This window comes from Remersonia thermophila, chromosome 2 (genome assembly GCF_042764415.1).
Source record: "Remersonia thermophila strain ATCC 22073 chromosome 2, whole genome shotgun sequence".
NCBI classification, from domain to species: Eukaryota; Fungi; Ascomycota; class Sordariomycetes; order Sordariales; family Chaetomiaceae; genus Remersonia; species Remersonia thermophila.
The window spans coordinates 2,416,810-2,431,465 of record NC_092218.1 but is presented as its reverse complement, the minus strand read 5'-3'; the positions used below and the strand labels follow the sequence as shown (position 1 = coordinate 2,431,465).

At 58.6% G+C, this 14,656-nt stretch overlaps 6 protein-coding genes across 6 annotated transcripts; 4 read left to right on the top strand and 2 right to left on the bottom strand.

Annotated features, from left to right (window-relative positions):
* Positions 1-54: 54 nt before the first annotated feature.
* Positions 55-2,385, top strand: VTJ83DRAFT_2122 (uncharacterized protein; the record flags this gene model as incomplete). Its single annotated transcript, XM_071008358.1, has 3 exons — positions 55-783; positions 847-1,070; positions 1,125-2,385. 3 exons carry the CDS (start codon positions 55-57, stop codon positions 2,383-2,385), a joined length of 2,214 nt encoding a protein of 737 aa, XP_070868662.1.
* A 2,014-nt stretch (positions 2,386-4,399) lies between these two features.
* On the bottom strand, positions 4,400-6,881 carry VTJ83DRAFT_2121 (uncharacterized protein; the record flags this gene model as incomplete). Its single annotated transcript, XM_071008357.1, has 3 exons — positions 4,400-4,833; positions 4,893-6,531; positions 6,609-6,881. The coding sequence occupies 3 exons, from the start codon at positions 6,879-6,881 to the stop codon at positions 4,400-4,402; spliced, it is 2,346 nt and encodes a 781-aa protein (XP_070868661.1).
* A 1,195-nt stretch (positions 6,882-8,076) lies between these two features.
* VTJ83DRAFT_2120 (uncharacterized protein) lies at positions 8,077-8,711 on the top strand (the record flags this gene model as incomplete). Its single annotated transcript, XM_071008356.1, has 4 exons — positions 8,077-8,116; positions 8,179-8,192; positions 8,290-8,493; positions 8,595-8,711. 4 exons carry the CDS (start codon positions 8,077-8,079, stop codon positions 8,709-8,711), a joined length of 375 nt encoding a protein of 124 aa, XP_070868660.1.
* Positions 8,712-9,285: 574 nt separating this feature from the next.
* Positions 9,286-9,967, top strand: VTJ83DRAFT_2119 (uncharacterized protein; the record flags this gene model as incomplete). Its single annotated transcript, XM_071008354.1, has 2 exons — positions 9,286-9,360; positions 9,542-9,967. 2 exons carry the CDS (start codon positions 9,286-9,288, stop codon positions 9,965-9,967), a joined length of 501 nt encoding a protein of 166 aa, XP_070868659.1.
* VTJ83DRAFT_2118 (uncharacterized protein) lies at positions 9,955-10,836 on the bottom strand (the record flags this gene model as incomplete). Its single annotated transcript, XM_071008353.1, has 1 exon — positions 9,955-10,836. One exon carries the CDS (start codon positions 10,834-10,836, stop codon positions 9,955-9,957), a length of 882 nt encoding a protein of 293 aa, XP_070868658.1.
* A 1,187-nt stretch (positions 10,837-12,023) lies between these two features.
* On the top strand, positions 12,024-13,759 carry VTJ83DRAFT_2117 (uncharacterized protein; the record flags this gene model as incomplete). Its single annotated transcript, XM_071008352.1, has 2 exons — positions 12,024-12,304; positions 12,361-13,759. The coding sequence occupies 2 exons, from the start codon at positions 12,024-12,026 to the stop codon at positions 13,757-13,759; spliced, it is 1,680 nt and encodes a 559-aa protein (XP_070868657.1).
* Positions 13,760-14,656: the final 897 nt, after the last annotated feature.

Below are 14,656 nucleotides of genomic sequence, written 5' to 3'. Positions count from 1 at the left end.
GGCCCGTCGACCTCGACAAAGTCCTGGCCGGGTCTGCCACGCCCTCGCACAACCATGTCTTCCAACCCCCGTCGGACGTCGGGCAGCCGCTCCGGCGTGCGGACGCTCAATGTCCAAACCGACCTTCTCAAGAAGGGTGCGACTTTCCACTCGCCCACCAGCCCGTTGGACTCGCCGGAGCAGCCCTTCACGCCTCCGTCCTTGCCTCGCCGGTCCCATTCGAACCTCGACGATGTCATCGATGCTCACTGCCGCCGTGTCGCTCTGACCCTCGACGATATCGAGACGACCCTCGCTGGGCTGACCGGAGAGCCCTCGAGCTCTTCCCGCTCTCGCAAGGCCCTGCGGGACGAGGCCCTTCCCCTTCCCCGCGGCCTTCTCGACCACACTCTCGACTCGCTTGGAGCCAAGGAGCAGCCGACCGAGCGCCGCATTCTCCGGCCCCGCACCCGTCGTACCTCTCGTCACCACGAGTCGGACAGTGGCCTGGGCACTTCCATCGCCACCACCAAGGAGAAGGAAGCCGCCGCCAAGAAGGAAAAGACCTTGAAGGCCACCGCCGTGACCCGTTCCGCCGCTTCCCGCTCCCTCTGTACTCCGTCTCTGGGGGGTCTCAGCCCTCGTGCCACCAGCCGCATTTTCGAGTTCACGATCAGGCCTCTGCTCTACAACGCGACCTTCAAGGACTTCCACCCGCTCCTCCTCGAATGCCCGCGCAAGATTCAGGAGAAGGAGATCGTCTGCCTTCGTGACCTCGAAAAGACGCTGTTGCTTGTCGCTCCTGTAAGTGAGCTCATGACTGACACATCTGTGAGGGGTGATACTTATCGCGCCTTGCTTTTAAAGGAGAGGACCAAATCCGCCGATCTGTACCGCGATTTCTGCCTCACCACCATCCTCTGCATCCAGGCCACCGTCGAGTACCTCAGCGACCGCGAGCAGACGCGGCCGCGCGACGTGCCTTACAGCAACGGGTACTTCATCGACCTCGTCGACCAGATCCGCAACTACGCTCAACAGCTCGCCGACGCCAAGGAGAAGGGAAATCAGAGCGAAATGGATCTTGATCCGTATGGCTCCTCCATCCCGCTTGCGATTGACGTTGCGGCTAACCATTTTGTCAGCACCGATGAGATCAAGCTGCACGGCGGCATCCATATCAACGGCCGCCCTGCCGAGCTTGTCCGTGTCAAGAAAAACGGCAAGATGATCTCGATGGCCACGGGCCAGCCTGTCGAGAAGCTCGAGGAGCAGGCCGATGGCACCACGCGCTTCAAGCGCTCCGCCAGCCAGGAGCTCGAGGACGAGGAGGAGATCATGCGGTCCATGGCCAGGCGGAAGAAGAACGCCAGCCCCGAGGAGCTCGCCCCCAAGAAGTGCCGTGAGCCTGGGTGCAACAAGGAGTTCAAGCGCCCGTGCGACCTCACCAAGCACGAGAAGACCCACTCCCGTCCGTGGAAATGCCCTGTCCCAACATGCAAATACCATGAGTACGGGTGGCCGACCGAGAAGGAGATGGATCGTCACCACAACGACAAGCACTCGGCGAGCCCGCCTATGTTTGAGTGCCTCTACAAGCCCTGCCCGTACAAGTCGAAGCGCGAATCCAACTGCAAGCAGCACATGGAGAAGGCGCACGGCTGGGTCTACATCCGCACCAAGACCAACGGCAAGAAGACGTCGAGCATCAACGGGAACTCGGCCCAGCCTACTCCCCAGCTCCAGAACATGCCCACTCCTCCCAGCGAGCCCAGCGTGGGCGTGGCTACTCCTCCGAATGACTGGAATGGCATGTACGGCAACAATCTGGAGTTTCCTGCGTACGTCCCCAATGACGCCGACTTTGGGATGATCCCCCAGGAGCTGTCGCTTGATTACTCGCCCATCGACAACCCGACTCCGTCGACGGACTCGGGCATGGACCACAACTCGGCCTACCAGGACATCCCCACAGACTACACCATGTTTGACGACATCTACAGCGGCTCAGTCCAGGTGCCGACGCCGCCTCCTATGCAGGACCTTTACGCCAAGCCTGTTGGTCAGCCATTCGTGCCCTTCACGGTTGATCTCTGCCCACCCCAGCCGGCCCAGCTCTCGCCCATCGGCCAGGGCAACGCCATGCTCTTCACGCCAGACTCCCTGGCCGAGGTCGAAGCTGACTTCGATGACAACAAGGAATTTGCCGCCATTGCCAATGCCGTGGGCGGCGACTTCATTCTGTTCCCGAACGGCGGCGTTTCCAAGCCCATGTTCACCGATCCCCTCTTTCCGGCGACGGATTTCACGGGCATGACTGCTGCTCAGCCATCGTCCCAGGACCTGCTGGACGCCTTCAACGTGGACTGGTCCGCTCAGGACCTCAACGCATTCTTTCCGTATTAGGCGAACGGCGGGCCCGGGGGGTATGCAGCGAGACAGATATGAGCGGGTTGGGATTCGAGTTGCTCTCAACAATGACTTCCAGTGAATGGATGCAAGGCCATTTGTCTGTTCTGGAGGGAAAATTTTATGATGTTATGAATGGCGCGGCGGACATGAAGGAATTTTAGCTTACCGAGACTGGTGCCTTCGGTGGTATCTATGGGAACACTTGCAGCAGGGACATCCCTTAAATCTGTATTTCAGCAGTTGCTTTGCATTTCATTCTACGTCCTCTTTCCTACCTTGTAATGTTGCGATGAGAAGGAACACTGCTTCAAGGACATGGAGAGACCTGAAGGGATAATCGATGGAAGACATCCAGATGAGACGAGGGAAATAGGAACACGTAGCTAGACTCCTCTCAAACCATTTGAGTTATCATCTCACTCTCTGGGCCTAGTTGATGGAATCCGTACAGGAAATGTACATCAATGAGCATCACAACAGCACGGATGATGGATGTAATCCTCGATGAGTTTGATCGGTCGCTAAGTCTCCAGGAGGTGGCCCGTGCGTCAAGAGCACTGGTGGGGCGCCTTTCCTAATTTATGAACCCAAAAGTTTTCTTCGGCTACCGATTTCCCACCTCAAAAATGTCCTACAGTCCTGTTGTCAATCAACAACCACCTCCCTCAATTTTGCGAGTGGACAGCTAGCTCCCTGCGCTGTTTGAGCAAGCTAGCCACGTGGCTTAAACTCTTCTGAGTCGCCCATCTCCGTCCTCGCCGACCTCGCTGATCTCTTGTTGAGTACGTCGTTTTCCCTCCCACATCCTGTCTTCCCTCCAACCGTCGGTCCTGTCGCGCTCTCCCGCCGCCAGCCTCCGTTCCCAAGTCCTCGTCTCCATCCCCATTTCGGCTCTTCGTCGCCATCTCAGACCCAAAGCTTTTACAAGACGCGGAAGTCTTTCGAAGCAAAAGAGGAAAGGTCTGGAATGGAGAAGGAGAAGTGAAGAGAGGAAAGGGAGAAGAAGGCCAAGCAGCGGGAACGGAGCGTCGACGGGAGCGGGAACGCGCACTCCCACACTCCCACGCCTCTACACAAGCACACACACAAACAAAAAGCCTCCACATGATGACATTCGCAACGCCTCGTTGCAACCCAAACACTTTACAAACTAGGAAGAGCCGTCTGAACCTCCTCGGGCGTGGCTGAAAGCCCTGCTTGTTTCCTCTGGGGACAAGGGGTCCGAGGCCTGCCCCTCGGCCGACCGGCCGTCTCTCGTCCTTGCTTCCCTCCCTCCACCTTGCTCGCCTTCGTGTATACCATGGAGAACGCCTGCACCGTCATGTGCTTGCGGGGCTCGGGGATGGAGGACAGGGACGGGGCGGCTCCGGGCGGTGGGGATGGTCGTGCTTATAACTCGGGTTTCTGAGGAGGCTTTTGTTTTTTTTTCGTCTTTTTCTTTCCTTGACTCTGTCATGTTTGCCTGCCAATGACCTGGGCACGGTTTAGCTGACTTGTTCAAGGTTGATATTCAGGTTTTGTTCTTCGAGCGCGAGCCCGCCGCGACGGCATCGTACGTTGAACAGCCAAGGCCAAAGGTAGGTCTGCTGCCAGCCAGGACGAGGACGAGGACGAGGACGAGGAAAGGACTGCTTCTCGACCAGAGGAATAAGACAGGGCCTGCCTTGGTGAGGCACATGAGGGAGCTCATAGACATAGATGATCCTTGAATAGCCCAATGCGAAAGATCGGTGATGCTCATGTCGCTTCGACTTGAACCAAGAAAATTTGTGATGTTTCTACGCAAGGACCTCGAGTCCTTTTTGCAAAAAGTCAACCTCGGCGTCTAGGTCTATATAGACAATTTGGCTAGCTTGTCGAGAGGTATCGACCAACACCACGCGATCCAAAGAGAGATACTGATACATCGCCCTTAATCCTTACACCCACCCCCCTGAGATAGTACACACCAGCCTCAACCCCCTTTCAAACGACCTAGCCAGGCCCCCCCTCCATCTCATGAACCCGTTTATTTCGCAAAGTGCAGGTCATAGCCGAGCCACTTCCTCCTGACAACCTGCTGGACCGTCATGCTAGGGTAGCCATAAGTAAGCGGCAGGAAGAAGTACCAGCACCACGCAACCAGCGCAAGGATAACCACTGTGGCGATCCATGTGGCCTTCATGCTCTGGCCCTCGAACCGCTCGCGAGCCGTCAAGTGGCGCTTCTGAGCGGCCGACTTCTTGCCCGAGGCCTTGGCGGCCTGGTGCGCCACCTCGTGGTGCGGGGCGTCCTGGCTGAAAACGAACTCGACCAGTGCACCCGTCACGAGCGTAGACGCCAGGTGGGCGGGGAGGTAGTGGTGCAGGAAGAGCTGACGGCCCATGACATAGAAGGGGAAGTAGTGCGTCGCCCAGGCGAGGAAGAAGAAACCCGTCGAGTTGTAGAGGCGAGAGCGCGTGCCTAAGAGCCAATATTAGTAACGACACTTGAGGTAAGAAGAGGCAAGGTGAGAGTCTTACGGTGATCCAAAGCGTCCACGCCGCGACGCAGGGAGAACTGGTCAGCCAGAACGATGCCGGCGTAAATGGCCAGAACGCTGCTGGCGATCCACCAGCCGATAGGGTTACCGAGGAAGTAGATCTGCTGGCGCGTTTCATTCTGCGTCCAGAAGCTGACGCCACGGAGCAGGAACGGCCACTGATACGGCAGCGACGCGTAAGGATGGCTGGCCGTCAGCTGGCTGTTGTGCCAGAACATGGATCGCTGCAGCTCGAACCACTTGCGCAGGAACGGCAAGGTCTTGACCTTCCGCTCAGGCTTCTCACGACGCTTGTGGTCGGCAGGCACAGACACAACGTCCTCGGGAATCCAGACATTGGAGCTCGGAGCGATCTGCTTGTTCCCGTTGATCTCCTGCTGCTTGAAACCCCACTCAGGAAGCGGCTTGGTGTGAGTCCACATGGCCACCTTGCTCGGGTTGTGGATAAGCTTGAAGTGGCCCGACACGCTCTTCCACTCCTGGTTCTTCTTGCCGTGCTCGATGCGGACCTCAAACAGCGTATCGGCGGCCCGAGCCCCGTAAGCGTCCGCAATGGAGACAGTGGTGAACTCCTGGTTGGTGGGGTAATACGGAGAGGCGACATCGTGGGAGAGCAAGATGGTGTCGGTGGAAACGTGACGGAGCCGGATCAGATCGTGGTTCTTGACGTGACGGCCGAGCTTTTGGTCGTCGGCGCCGGCAGGGAGAATCTGCCAGTAGTTGTTGGTGTCGTTGAAGGGGTAGCCGGTAACCTGCTGGCCCTGGCTGGAGACACGGCCATCATCGTAGCGCAGAGGATAGCGATCGGGGTGGCTGTGCAGGTAGGCCTTGGTCTCTTTGTGCCTGATCGTGATGGTGTCGTAATAGTCGATCGTGATGGCGTTTGCGAGCATGACGTTGTCGCTCAGGGTCTCCTGGAACTCGGGCGACATGAAGTCGTCACCGGGGCCGGAGCGACTCAGGACGGAAAAGTGAACCTGGAACCAGAAAAGATAGAAGATGAAAGGCATGATGATAAGGCCAAAGGCGCGGGCGGCGAAGTGCTTGCCGAACTCGGCCAGGGTCAGGGCACCTCCGGGCCTCTTGATATCCAGAAGATCCCACAGGTCGATGACGACGGCAGAGCCAATGGTGACGAAGGCGAACAGGCCAACGTACTTGGTCGAGATGTCGCACGACAGAGCAAAGCCCGTTAGGATGAGCCACTTCCACCACTTCCTCGAGAAGGCCTCGTGGCGCAGCTTGTAGAACTTGATGTAGCAGAGCAAGCTACAGGCCATGGCGAAGACGAGAGTGGCGTCGAGCAAAATCAGGCGAGTCTGGCCAATGTGGGCGTTGTCGAGAAGAAGCAAGCCAGAGGCCAGCACGCAAGCCGGCAGGCTATAGCCCGACTCCCACATGATCAGATACACCACCGACACGGTCAGGGAGCCGAGGATGGCAGGCATGGAACGGAAGGCGACATATGGGACCTTGTTGACAATGTACGAGTCGCCGATGTTCTCGAAGTGGAAGTGACCATCGTACCCCACGAGCCAGCCCATGAAGGCGAACAGGAGCTTGCCGAGCGGAGGGTGAACATCGAAGAAGTAGGTCCGTTCGAGATAATATGAGGCAAACTGCGAGACAAGAACACAGCGTCAGTTGCGTCACGTTGGCGAAGAAGCGAACAACAGGCAGCCCAGAGGGTGCGAACCTTTCCGAAGTGGACCTCATCGAACACGACCTCGTTCGGATGGCTGATGCCCCAGAAACGAGTGAGGAAGGCCAGGAAGGTAATGACGACGAAGGCGACCTTGTAGTCGCGGTCCGAGTTGGACGACGACTTGGCGGCGACCTGCTTCAAGATCTTGTCGATATCGACGTCCGAGGACGGGGACGAGGAGGTGGCATCTTTCGGCTTCTTGGTAGCAGGGCCAACATTTCGTTGGCGCAGACCGCCCTGGGGGGGCGGGGATGATGTGGCCATGGCTAGCACGCTGCGATTTGAGGCGGTGGTCTGTCAGCCTACGCTCTCCGGGGGCTCGGGTCAAAGGGCCACGGGGTGATAAAATAGGCTGTCGGAGAAGACGATTCAAGGCTATTCAAGAACCAATCCGTGCGACAAACAACCGAGGCCGTGGGCGATGGCTGGAAGGCACAAAGGATTGTCCAGCCGACGAGGGAAACGTACCACACCAAGCACCCCGATGGATTGAGCAGCTGCTTCTTGTCGAAAACGGAGGTGATGTTCGGGAGGAATTGGAGAAGAAAATAAAAAACAAAGGAAAGGATTAAAGAAAGTAGAGAAGGTGAATCAAGAAACAGAGGGTCTGGCGAAGAGAGAGGCAAAAACCCGAAACTCGTGGAAAACACGCGATGTTGGAAAAATAAATTGCGTCGCAATCCCCTGAAAGTTAAACTGAAGCTCCTGACAGCGCAGGGCTGATGGCGGATCGAAACTCCAGGTTGTCAGCTTGCAGACCGGGCCCACTCTGAGATTATTCTGGACACCTGGCGCAAGCTGAGTCCGGAGGTGGGTCTCTGAGTCCTGCCAGCCGATGACCGTTGGGCGAGACCGCCCAGGCGGCCCAAGCTCCCTCACGGCACAGTGTGTCAAGCTGGAAACCGAGCCAACGGCTCCCTCGGACTCCAAAAAGCGACAGCCTAACAGCAAACTGGGCAGCAACCCGGTCTGAGAGCAAGCACCGAAAGGAGCGGGATGGGGAATTCTTCTTTGACACCGGCATGTATCCAAGCTCCGTGATGCCAATCAACCCTAGGTGACTGCTTGGTGCATCAGTACATATATACATGCTGCGTACACATGCATGCACTTTTCTGCGCCTAGACCTCGCCGATTCCCCCAGGCCGACCCTCTCCCCCCTACTGGATTTGGCCGTCCCCGATCGCCAAGCTCGGGCCCCGGCCCCGTTGGTGGGGTGTGGCCGGCCAGGAACCCCTCCTTTGCCGTCGCTCTCCGAAGAACGGAGAAGAGCGGCCGTTGATGCAGCCCCCATTGCATCTGGAGCGTCTCCAACTTGAAATTTCAGCCTCCACTCGAACCCTGCGGTTTCTCCCCCCGAACTATGCTTGTTGCCAAAAGAGCCCTGCCAATTCTTCTTCGATCACCTGTGAACAGGACAGCCCTTCAGAGACAGGCTATCCGTCGCCCGCTGCACAACATGTCTGCCACTCCCGTCTTCACCAAGAACGCGGCTCCGCGTGAGTAGATGCACCTACCTGCCTTGATGTTCAATGGCCAAGCTACTAACATGCTCTTGCAGCTGCCGGCCCCTACGTACGTCCCATGTCCATGTCCATGTCCATGTCCATGTCCATGTTATTGCGCATATCGTTATTGAATGGCTTCTCGGATTCTGACGGATGCCACACAGTCCCAGGCCATCAAGACCCCGAACGCCATCTACTGCTCGGGCCAGATCCCCTGCGATGCCGAGGGCAACCTGATTGAGGGAACGATCCAGCAGAAGACGGCTCAGTGCATTGCCAACCTCAAGGCGGTCCTCGAGGAGGCCGGTTCCTCCCTCGACAAGGTGGTCAAGGTCAATGCCTTCCTGACTGACATGGCCAACTTCGCCGTGAGAAACCCCCCCCCCCCCCCCCCCCTCCTCCCCGGGCCCGAATACGCTGTGGATCTTGCCGATCATGGTTGACTAACAGACTCTCTTGCCTCTTGCAGGACATGAACGAGGAGTACGCCAAGTGGTTTACCCATAAGCCTGCCCGTAGCTGCGTTGCCGTGAAGCAGCTGCCTAAGGGCGTTGATGTTGAGATTGAGTGCATTGCTCTGCCGTGAGACGGTGAAAACAGAAAGCTAGAATAGAGGCCAAGAAAACTTTTGAGCATATCCAAGGCGGCAAAACGTGGCTTTGTCCCTTTTGAAGATCAGGCCATCACAGCTGTCACTCAAGTGCGTTGTGCTTCAGTAGAGCAGCGGTGGGAAACCCGAAAGGTGGGGCCTCAGCGTGCAATGAGGTCATCTAGTTACCACCCACATCACACCGAACACGCCTAACCCGCGACCCTCCAGGGCAACCAGTCAATGAACAGCTCTCGGCAACGCGGAACTGCGAGGTTGGGCAGCTGAGATTCGAACCGACGTATATGTTGTTTTCTTTCGTGAATCGTGGCTGTTCAAGCATCCAGAGCCAATCCAACGTTACACGAGGCGTATGTGCCGCATCCCTCGGCACCTTAGCGGGGATCGCCTTCGTCATCAACTCGGGCCCTCATTCCCAGCAGCCTCGCGACATTGTCAGCCGATGTCATGATGGAAAGAAGCTCATCTACTTAAGCAACCCACTCCCAGTAGCCACGGCTTTGCGTTCGACACTTGCGGCAAGTTTTTGGGCCCAACAGGAGTATCTACCATGACGCCTCCGATAGCTGTCAGCCCGAATCAGGGCGATGCCCGACGGCCGCCGGCACAATCGGCCGTCCACAAGGTGCGTTTGTTTGCTCGCCCTCCCCGGTCCCTGGGCCGAATACAGTATATCGGTCATGGGACCCTTCGGACCTGTCGTTCTCCATCACTGCTATCCTTCCTCGCCGATCCTGGGCCGGCCGATATGATCCCATCGCCGCCCAACGCCCATCCCCAACCATGGCCTGACTTCTCCGACGCAGTTGATCATGACGCCGGTCATCTTCGTCACCTTCCTCGTCTCCCTCGCCCTCGTCGATCTGCGCTACTCGGTTCTGCGTGCCCACTACCACCCGGATGACCAGCCCCACGGCCGAATGCCGGCCTGGCTGCACCGAATCATCTACCGTTATCGGCCATATCGATACCAGAATGTGAACGACAAGGGCCGGCCGGTCGGGAAGACGCCGGCAAGTCCTTCTTCCCCTCCATGGTCAGGGAGGCAGGGAGAGGATTACTACCACAGCAAGCAGCGGAAGCTGATGAAGATGGAAGCGGAGGAGGCGTTTGAGATGAGAGGTACCGTAGTGGTGGTGTTGGGGGTGGTGAGTTTGACGGTGGCCTGGGCGGCGTGGAAGATGGTGGCTTGGGTTGCGATGACCATCTTGTTCCCGATCTATGGGCCTTGACTCTTCCATAGAAAAAAAGAACATGGGGGGCAACCCAGGCCATCTTTATCCACGACAGCAGGGTCGTCAGAACGACGCCAGACATACTTCATCTCCCAGACCCCCTTCCCAAAGTCTTCAAACCAGTACTCTCCCGCCTCCACGAACCCCACGCTCTCGTACAGCCTCCTCGCAGCCGTCAGACTCCGCATCGTCGAGAGCCGACACTCCCTGAACCCCACCCGCCTCACAAACTCCATCGCCTCGTTCAAAAGCCTCCTCCCCACGCCTCTGCCCCGGACCGACTCGTCGACGATGAAACACCGCAGCCGCGCCACGCCGTCCTCGCCTGTGCACTCGCCGTCGACGTAAACGACGCCTACGATGCGCTCTGCCGGGGCCTTGGGCGGAGTCGGAGTCGGCACCGGGGTCGGAGACGGGGCTGGAGACGGAGCCGACCAAACCGCCGACCACACCTGGTTCACGGGTCGGTCCAGTCGCTTCAGCAGGTCCCCCATGCTCGTGGAAAGAACGGCCTCAAACTGGCGGCCCCAGCCATTGCGCGGGTAGTAGAAGTCGAGGTGCATCTCGAGGGTGCGGGAGAGGATCCCGGGCCGGTAGCCCGGGACGATAGTGATGGCGGTGTCGGCGGCTTGCGGGGCGGGCGTGGTGGCTGGTATCGGCGGAGCTTGGATGGAGATTGCTCGCTCATCTTTCTCCGGGGAAGTTCTAGAGCATGACTGGGATGTGGACGTGGTGATGCTGCTGCTGCTGCTGCTGCTGCTGCTGCTGCCATGTTCGCCGGTGGTTGCCAGCACCGCTGGTGCAAGGCGTGGCAAGGGGTTCTCAACTTGGGCCATATGGGTAGCGCAGGTAGGCATGCCGGTCATGGACCCGTCATGGAGCCGTCACGATGCGCATATCCAGCTCGGTGCCGTTGTCGCAGCACTCTCGCTCTCTTGTCCCGCTGTGCGTCGTACTGACACGTTTGAATATGGCACGGTATGTTTGAAGTGGCAAGCACCAACAACCCCAGTGAACCTCTGAAGGCTCGAAAAAGTTTAGCAGCGTAGCAGCAGCAAATACGCATCTCGTAACAGCGATTCGTAAACTGGCTCTTGAAACATCAACCTACCTATCTAGGCATCCCTGGGTTGGTACGAACCGAGTGCCCTCCTGAATGGCCTCTCAAGGGTGGGTAACCAAATCTATGGGTTGGAGCATAGTGTATGTACATAGACACGTGTAGACGCCTTGTCGCCGACATGACGGATTAGACCGTTCCAGCTCATCTGGCTTCTTCATTCTCAACCCACACAGGTGCACAGAATGCAAAACCCTACCCTACTGTGCAGCAAGCACGCATGTAGATGCTGCAACATGTCGAGACGAAGATTCCTTATCGGGCTAAGCCATCCCCCGGGGCAATGATTCGGCCGCGGACCAGCAATGGCTCCGACATGTTCGCTCGGGCTGCTGCATGCATGTCGATCAAATGTCTCCGCCCCAGTCAGGGGGTTTTTTAATGGGGCGCGCACGGGGTCGGGGCCGGAGAGTTGCCCCGGCCCGGTGTTTGGTTAGCGCCGCCACCGTTCGCGTGGGTGGGTGGGGGGACCTGAAATGCATCCCAGCACGTTCAGCCCGTAGAATGACGACTTAATAACCTTCGACGTCAGTCAAATTTCCAACATGCCACGGCGCATCCTTCGCTGACCACATCATCGTCTTTCGATTCCCGGAGACGCGGTTTCTTGGATGCTCCGTGGTAGTGCTACCTCGGGCCTCGGGTTGGCATCGGCTTACATATATTATAGTTCAGCCCCCCCCCCCCCCCCCTAACGCAACGGATTCGAGGAGCTCAGGACGAAGCAAGGCACCGTCCGTGTTTGAGCTAGGCATCCTCTCATTTACGACGACCAAACCGTAGCCTTCGCCACCTATACGCTCCATAACCCCCTTGGACGGCAGTCCGGTCCATTCTGGGTTGCCTTTCCTAGCACACTCTTGTTCAATCTGGCAGCTTGAGGTGTCTTGAGCCGCATCTCGGGTCGTTTCTGACCATCGTCATCACTTCACCATGGGGTCTTACAGCTCAATACCCCCTATCTCTCTCATCGGCGCATACCTCTTGTCGTCCGGCTGGGTCGCCCAATGGTTCGGACAACCGAGCTTCCTCAGGGCATTTGCAGCCTTATGGGCTGTCCAGACGTTGGCGTGGTGTACTTGGACAGTCATCCTCTATCCCAAGTTCTTCTCGCCCCTGGTCGGTCTTCCCGGGCCTACGAAAGGGAACAGCTTGCTTATGGGCCAGTGGAAGGCCATTGTCAAGTTCCCGACGGGGACGCCCATGCTTGAATGGTATGCCATCGAGAAGCCCATATGGGCCGTTGCTCGCTTGCTGACTGGGAGACCAGGATCAACACCATCCCCAACGACGGCCTCATCCGGTACCTAGGCCCGTTCAACCAGGAGAGGCTTTTGATCAGCTCGCCCAAGGCCCTCGCCGAGGTGCTGACAACCAAGAATTATGACTTTGTCAAGCCCCAAAATGTGCGCTACTTCCTGGGGCGCATCCTCGGCATCGGCCTTCTGCTCGCCGAGGGCGACGAGCACAAGATGCAGCGGAAGAACCTGATGCCGGCCTTTTCTTTCCGCCACATCAAGGATCTCTATCCCGTCTTCTGGTCCAAGGCGCGCGAGGGAGTGCAGGCGATTACCGAGGAGATCAGGGAGAAGGCCGCGCAGCAAGGCTCCGACGAGAAGCCCACGGCCGTCATCGAGGCCAGCAACTGGGCCTCGCGCATCGCGCTCGACATCATCGGCGTAGCGGGCATGGGCCGCGATTTTGAAGCCATCAAGAACCCCGGCAACCGCCTGACGCTGGCCTACAATCGCGTGTTCAAGCCCAGCCGCCAAGCCCGGATTCTCCAGCTCCTCGGCCTCTTCATCTCTCCCCGGCTCTTGTCCTGGCTCCCGCTTCAGCGCAACGAGGACCTCGACACCGCCTCGGCCATGATCCGGGCCGAGTGCGCCGAGCTGATCAACGAGAAGAAGCAAAAGCTCGCCCAAAAGGAGCTGGACGACGTCGACATCCTCTCGGTGGCGCTCACCTCGGGCGGCTTCAGCGACTCGAACCTCATCGACCAGCTCATGACCTTCCTCGCCGCCGGCCACGAGACCACCGCCTCGGCCCTCACCTGGGCCGTCTACCTCCTCGCCAAGCACCCGGAGATCCAGTCCCGCCTCCGCGCCGAGATCCGTGCCAACCTGCCCCCCGTCGGCACCCCCGAGGAGGGCTCGACCGTGTCCAGCATCGATATCGACCGCCTCCCCTACCTCAACGCCGTCTGCAACGAGGTCCTCCGCTACTTCCCGCCCGCGCCGCTCACCCTGCGCCGCGCCGCTTGCGACACCACGATCCTGGGCCACCGCATCCCCAAGGGCACGCAGATCGCCATCGTCCCCTGGGCCCTCAACAAGAGCGTGCACATGTGGGGCGAGGACGCGCAAGAGTTCAATCCCGACCGGTGGATGCCGAAGCATGGCGACGACAAGGAGAAGCGCGCCAACAGCGGCGGCGCGGCGAGCAATTATGCGTTCATGACCTTCCTGCACGGGCCGAGGAGCTGCATTGGCCAGGCGTTTGCGAAGGCGGAGTTTGCCTGCTTGCTGGCGACCTGGGTGGGGAGGTTTAGCATGGAGCTGCACAACGAGGACGAGGCGGACGAGAGCAAGCTTCAGATCAAGGGCGGGGTTACGGCCAGGCCGGCGAACGGCATGTACATCAGGACAACGGTCATTGAAGGGTGGTGAGTCCGGCGCCTTGAAGAGGAGCGAACGTCTGCGCTCCCTAGGTACCTAGGTACATCACCTACCTAGGTACCTACCCATACGTTCCGGGGCACACGGATCCTCCCCCCCACGCCCGGCCGTCGCCCAAGCTGCATGGAGCTTACAGCTGCCGTTCTTCACGGCTGCTCCATCCTACTGCTGCTGCTACCACCGCCGCCACCACCACCACCACCACCACCACCGAATCAAGTGATAAGACGCAACGGGAAGGAGGCTTTGGAGGGCGCGAGAGCATACTGCGCACGCATCTCCCCCCCCACATGTCCGTCATGCCTTGGACGACGGCTATCCTTGGATACAGCGTTCATCTTGAGGGGGTTGGGATAAGGGCGGGGGGGGGGGGGGTCGAAGGTGAGGCTGAGACATGTCGAAATCAGGGCATCGGGCTCCGGATATCTGGCTCTGATCCTCGGAACTCTTTGCCACGGCCATGTAAATTAAGAAGCAGGTCAGGAAGAATCTTGGAAGGTCTTGTACATCGAATTGGCTCCGTCACTCAGCAAACCAAGACAGGTATCTGAACCCCAGTTCGGTCTGTATTCCACTGGAACTCTTCTCTACCATATTCTATATTGAATACAGAGCACGTATCTATAGCAGTCCCCGGCGGCACCAGGCCGCACCTCCCCGTAGCCATGCCGTCTGGTCTGAAACGTGAAACATCTCCGTGTCTTTCCCATCCTTGGCCGGCCAATCCCGCTGTCTCACCCGAGCAGAAGGAAGCGAGACGGACATGACCGAGCAACCTTTGCGTTGGCATGTCACCCTGATGCCGTCAGGCGGGAGGCTACCGAGCCAGAGCATCCGAGGAACAGAGGATGAAGCGCCCGCTGACAGGGCGCCGTGGCGGCCACGCTT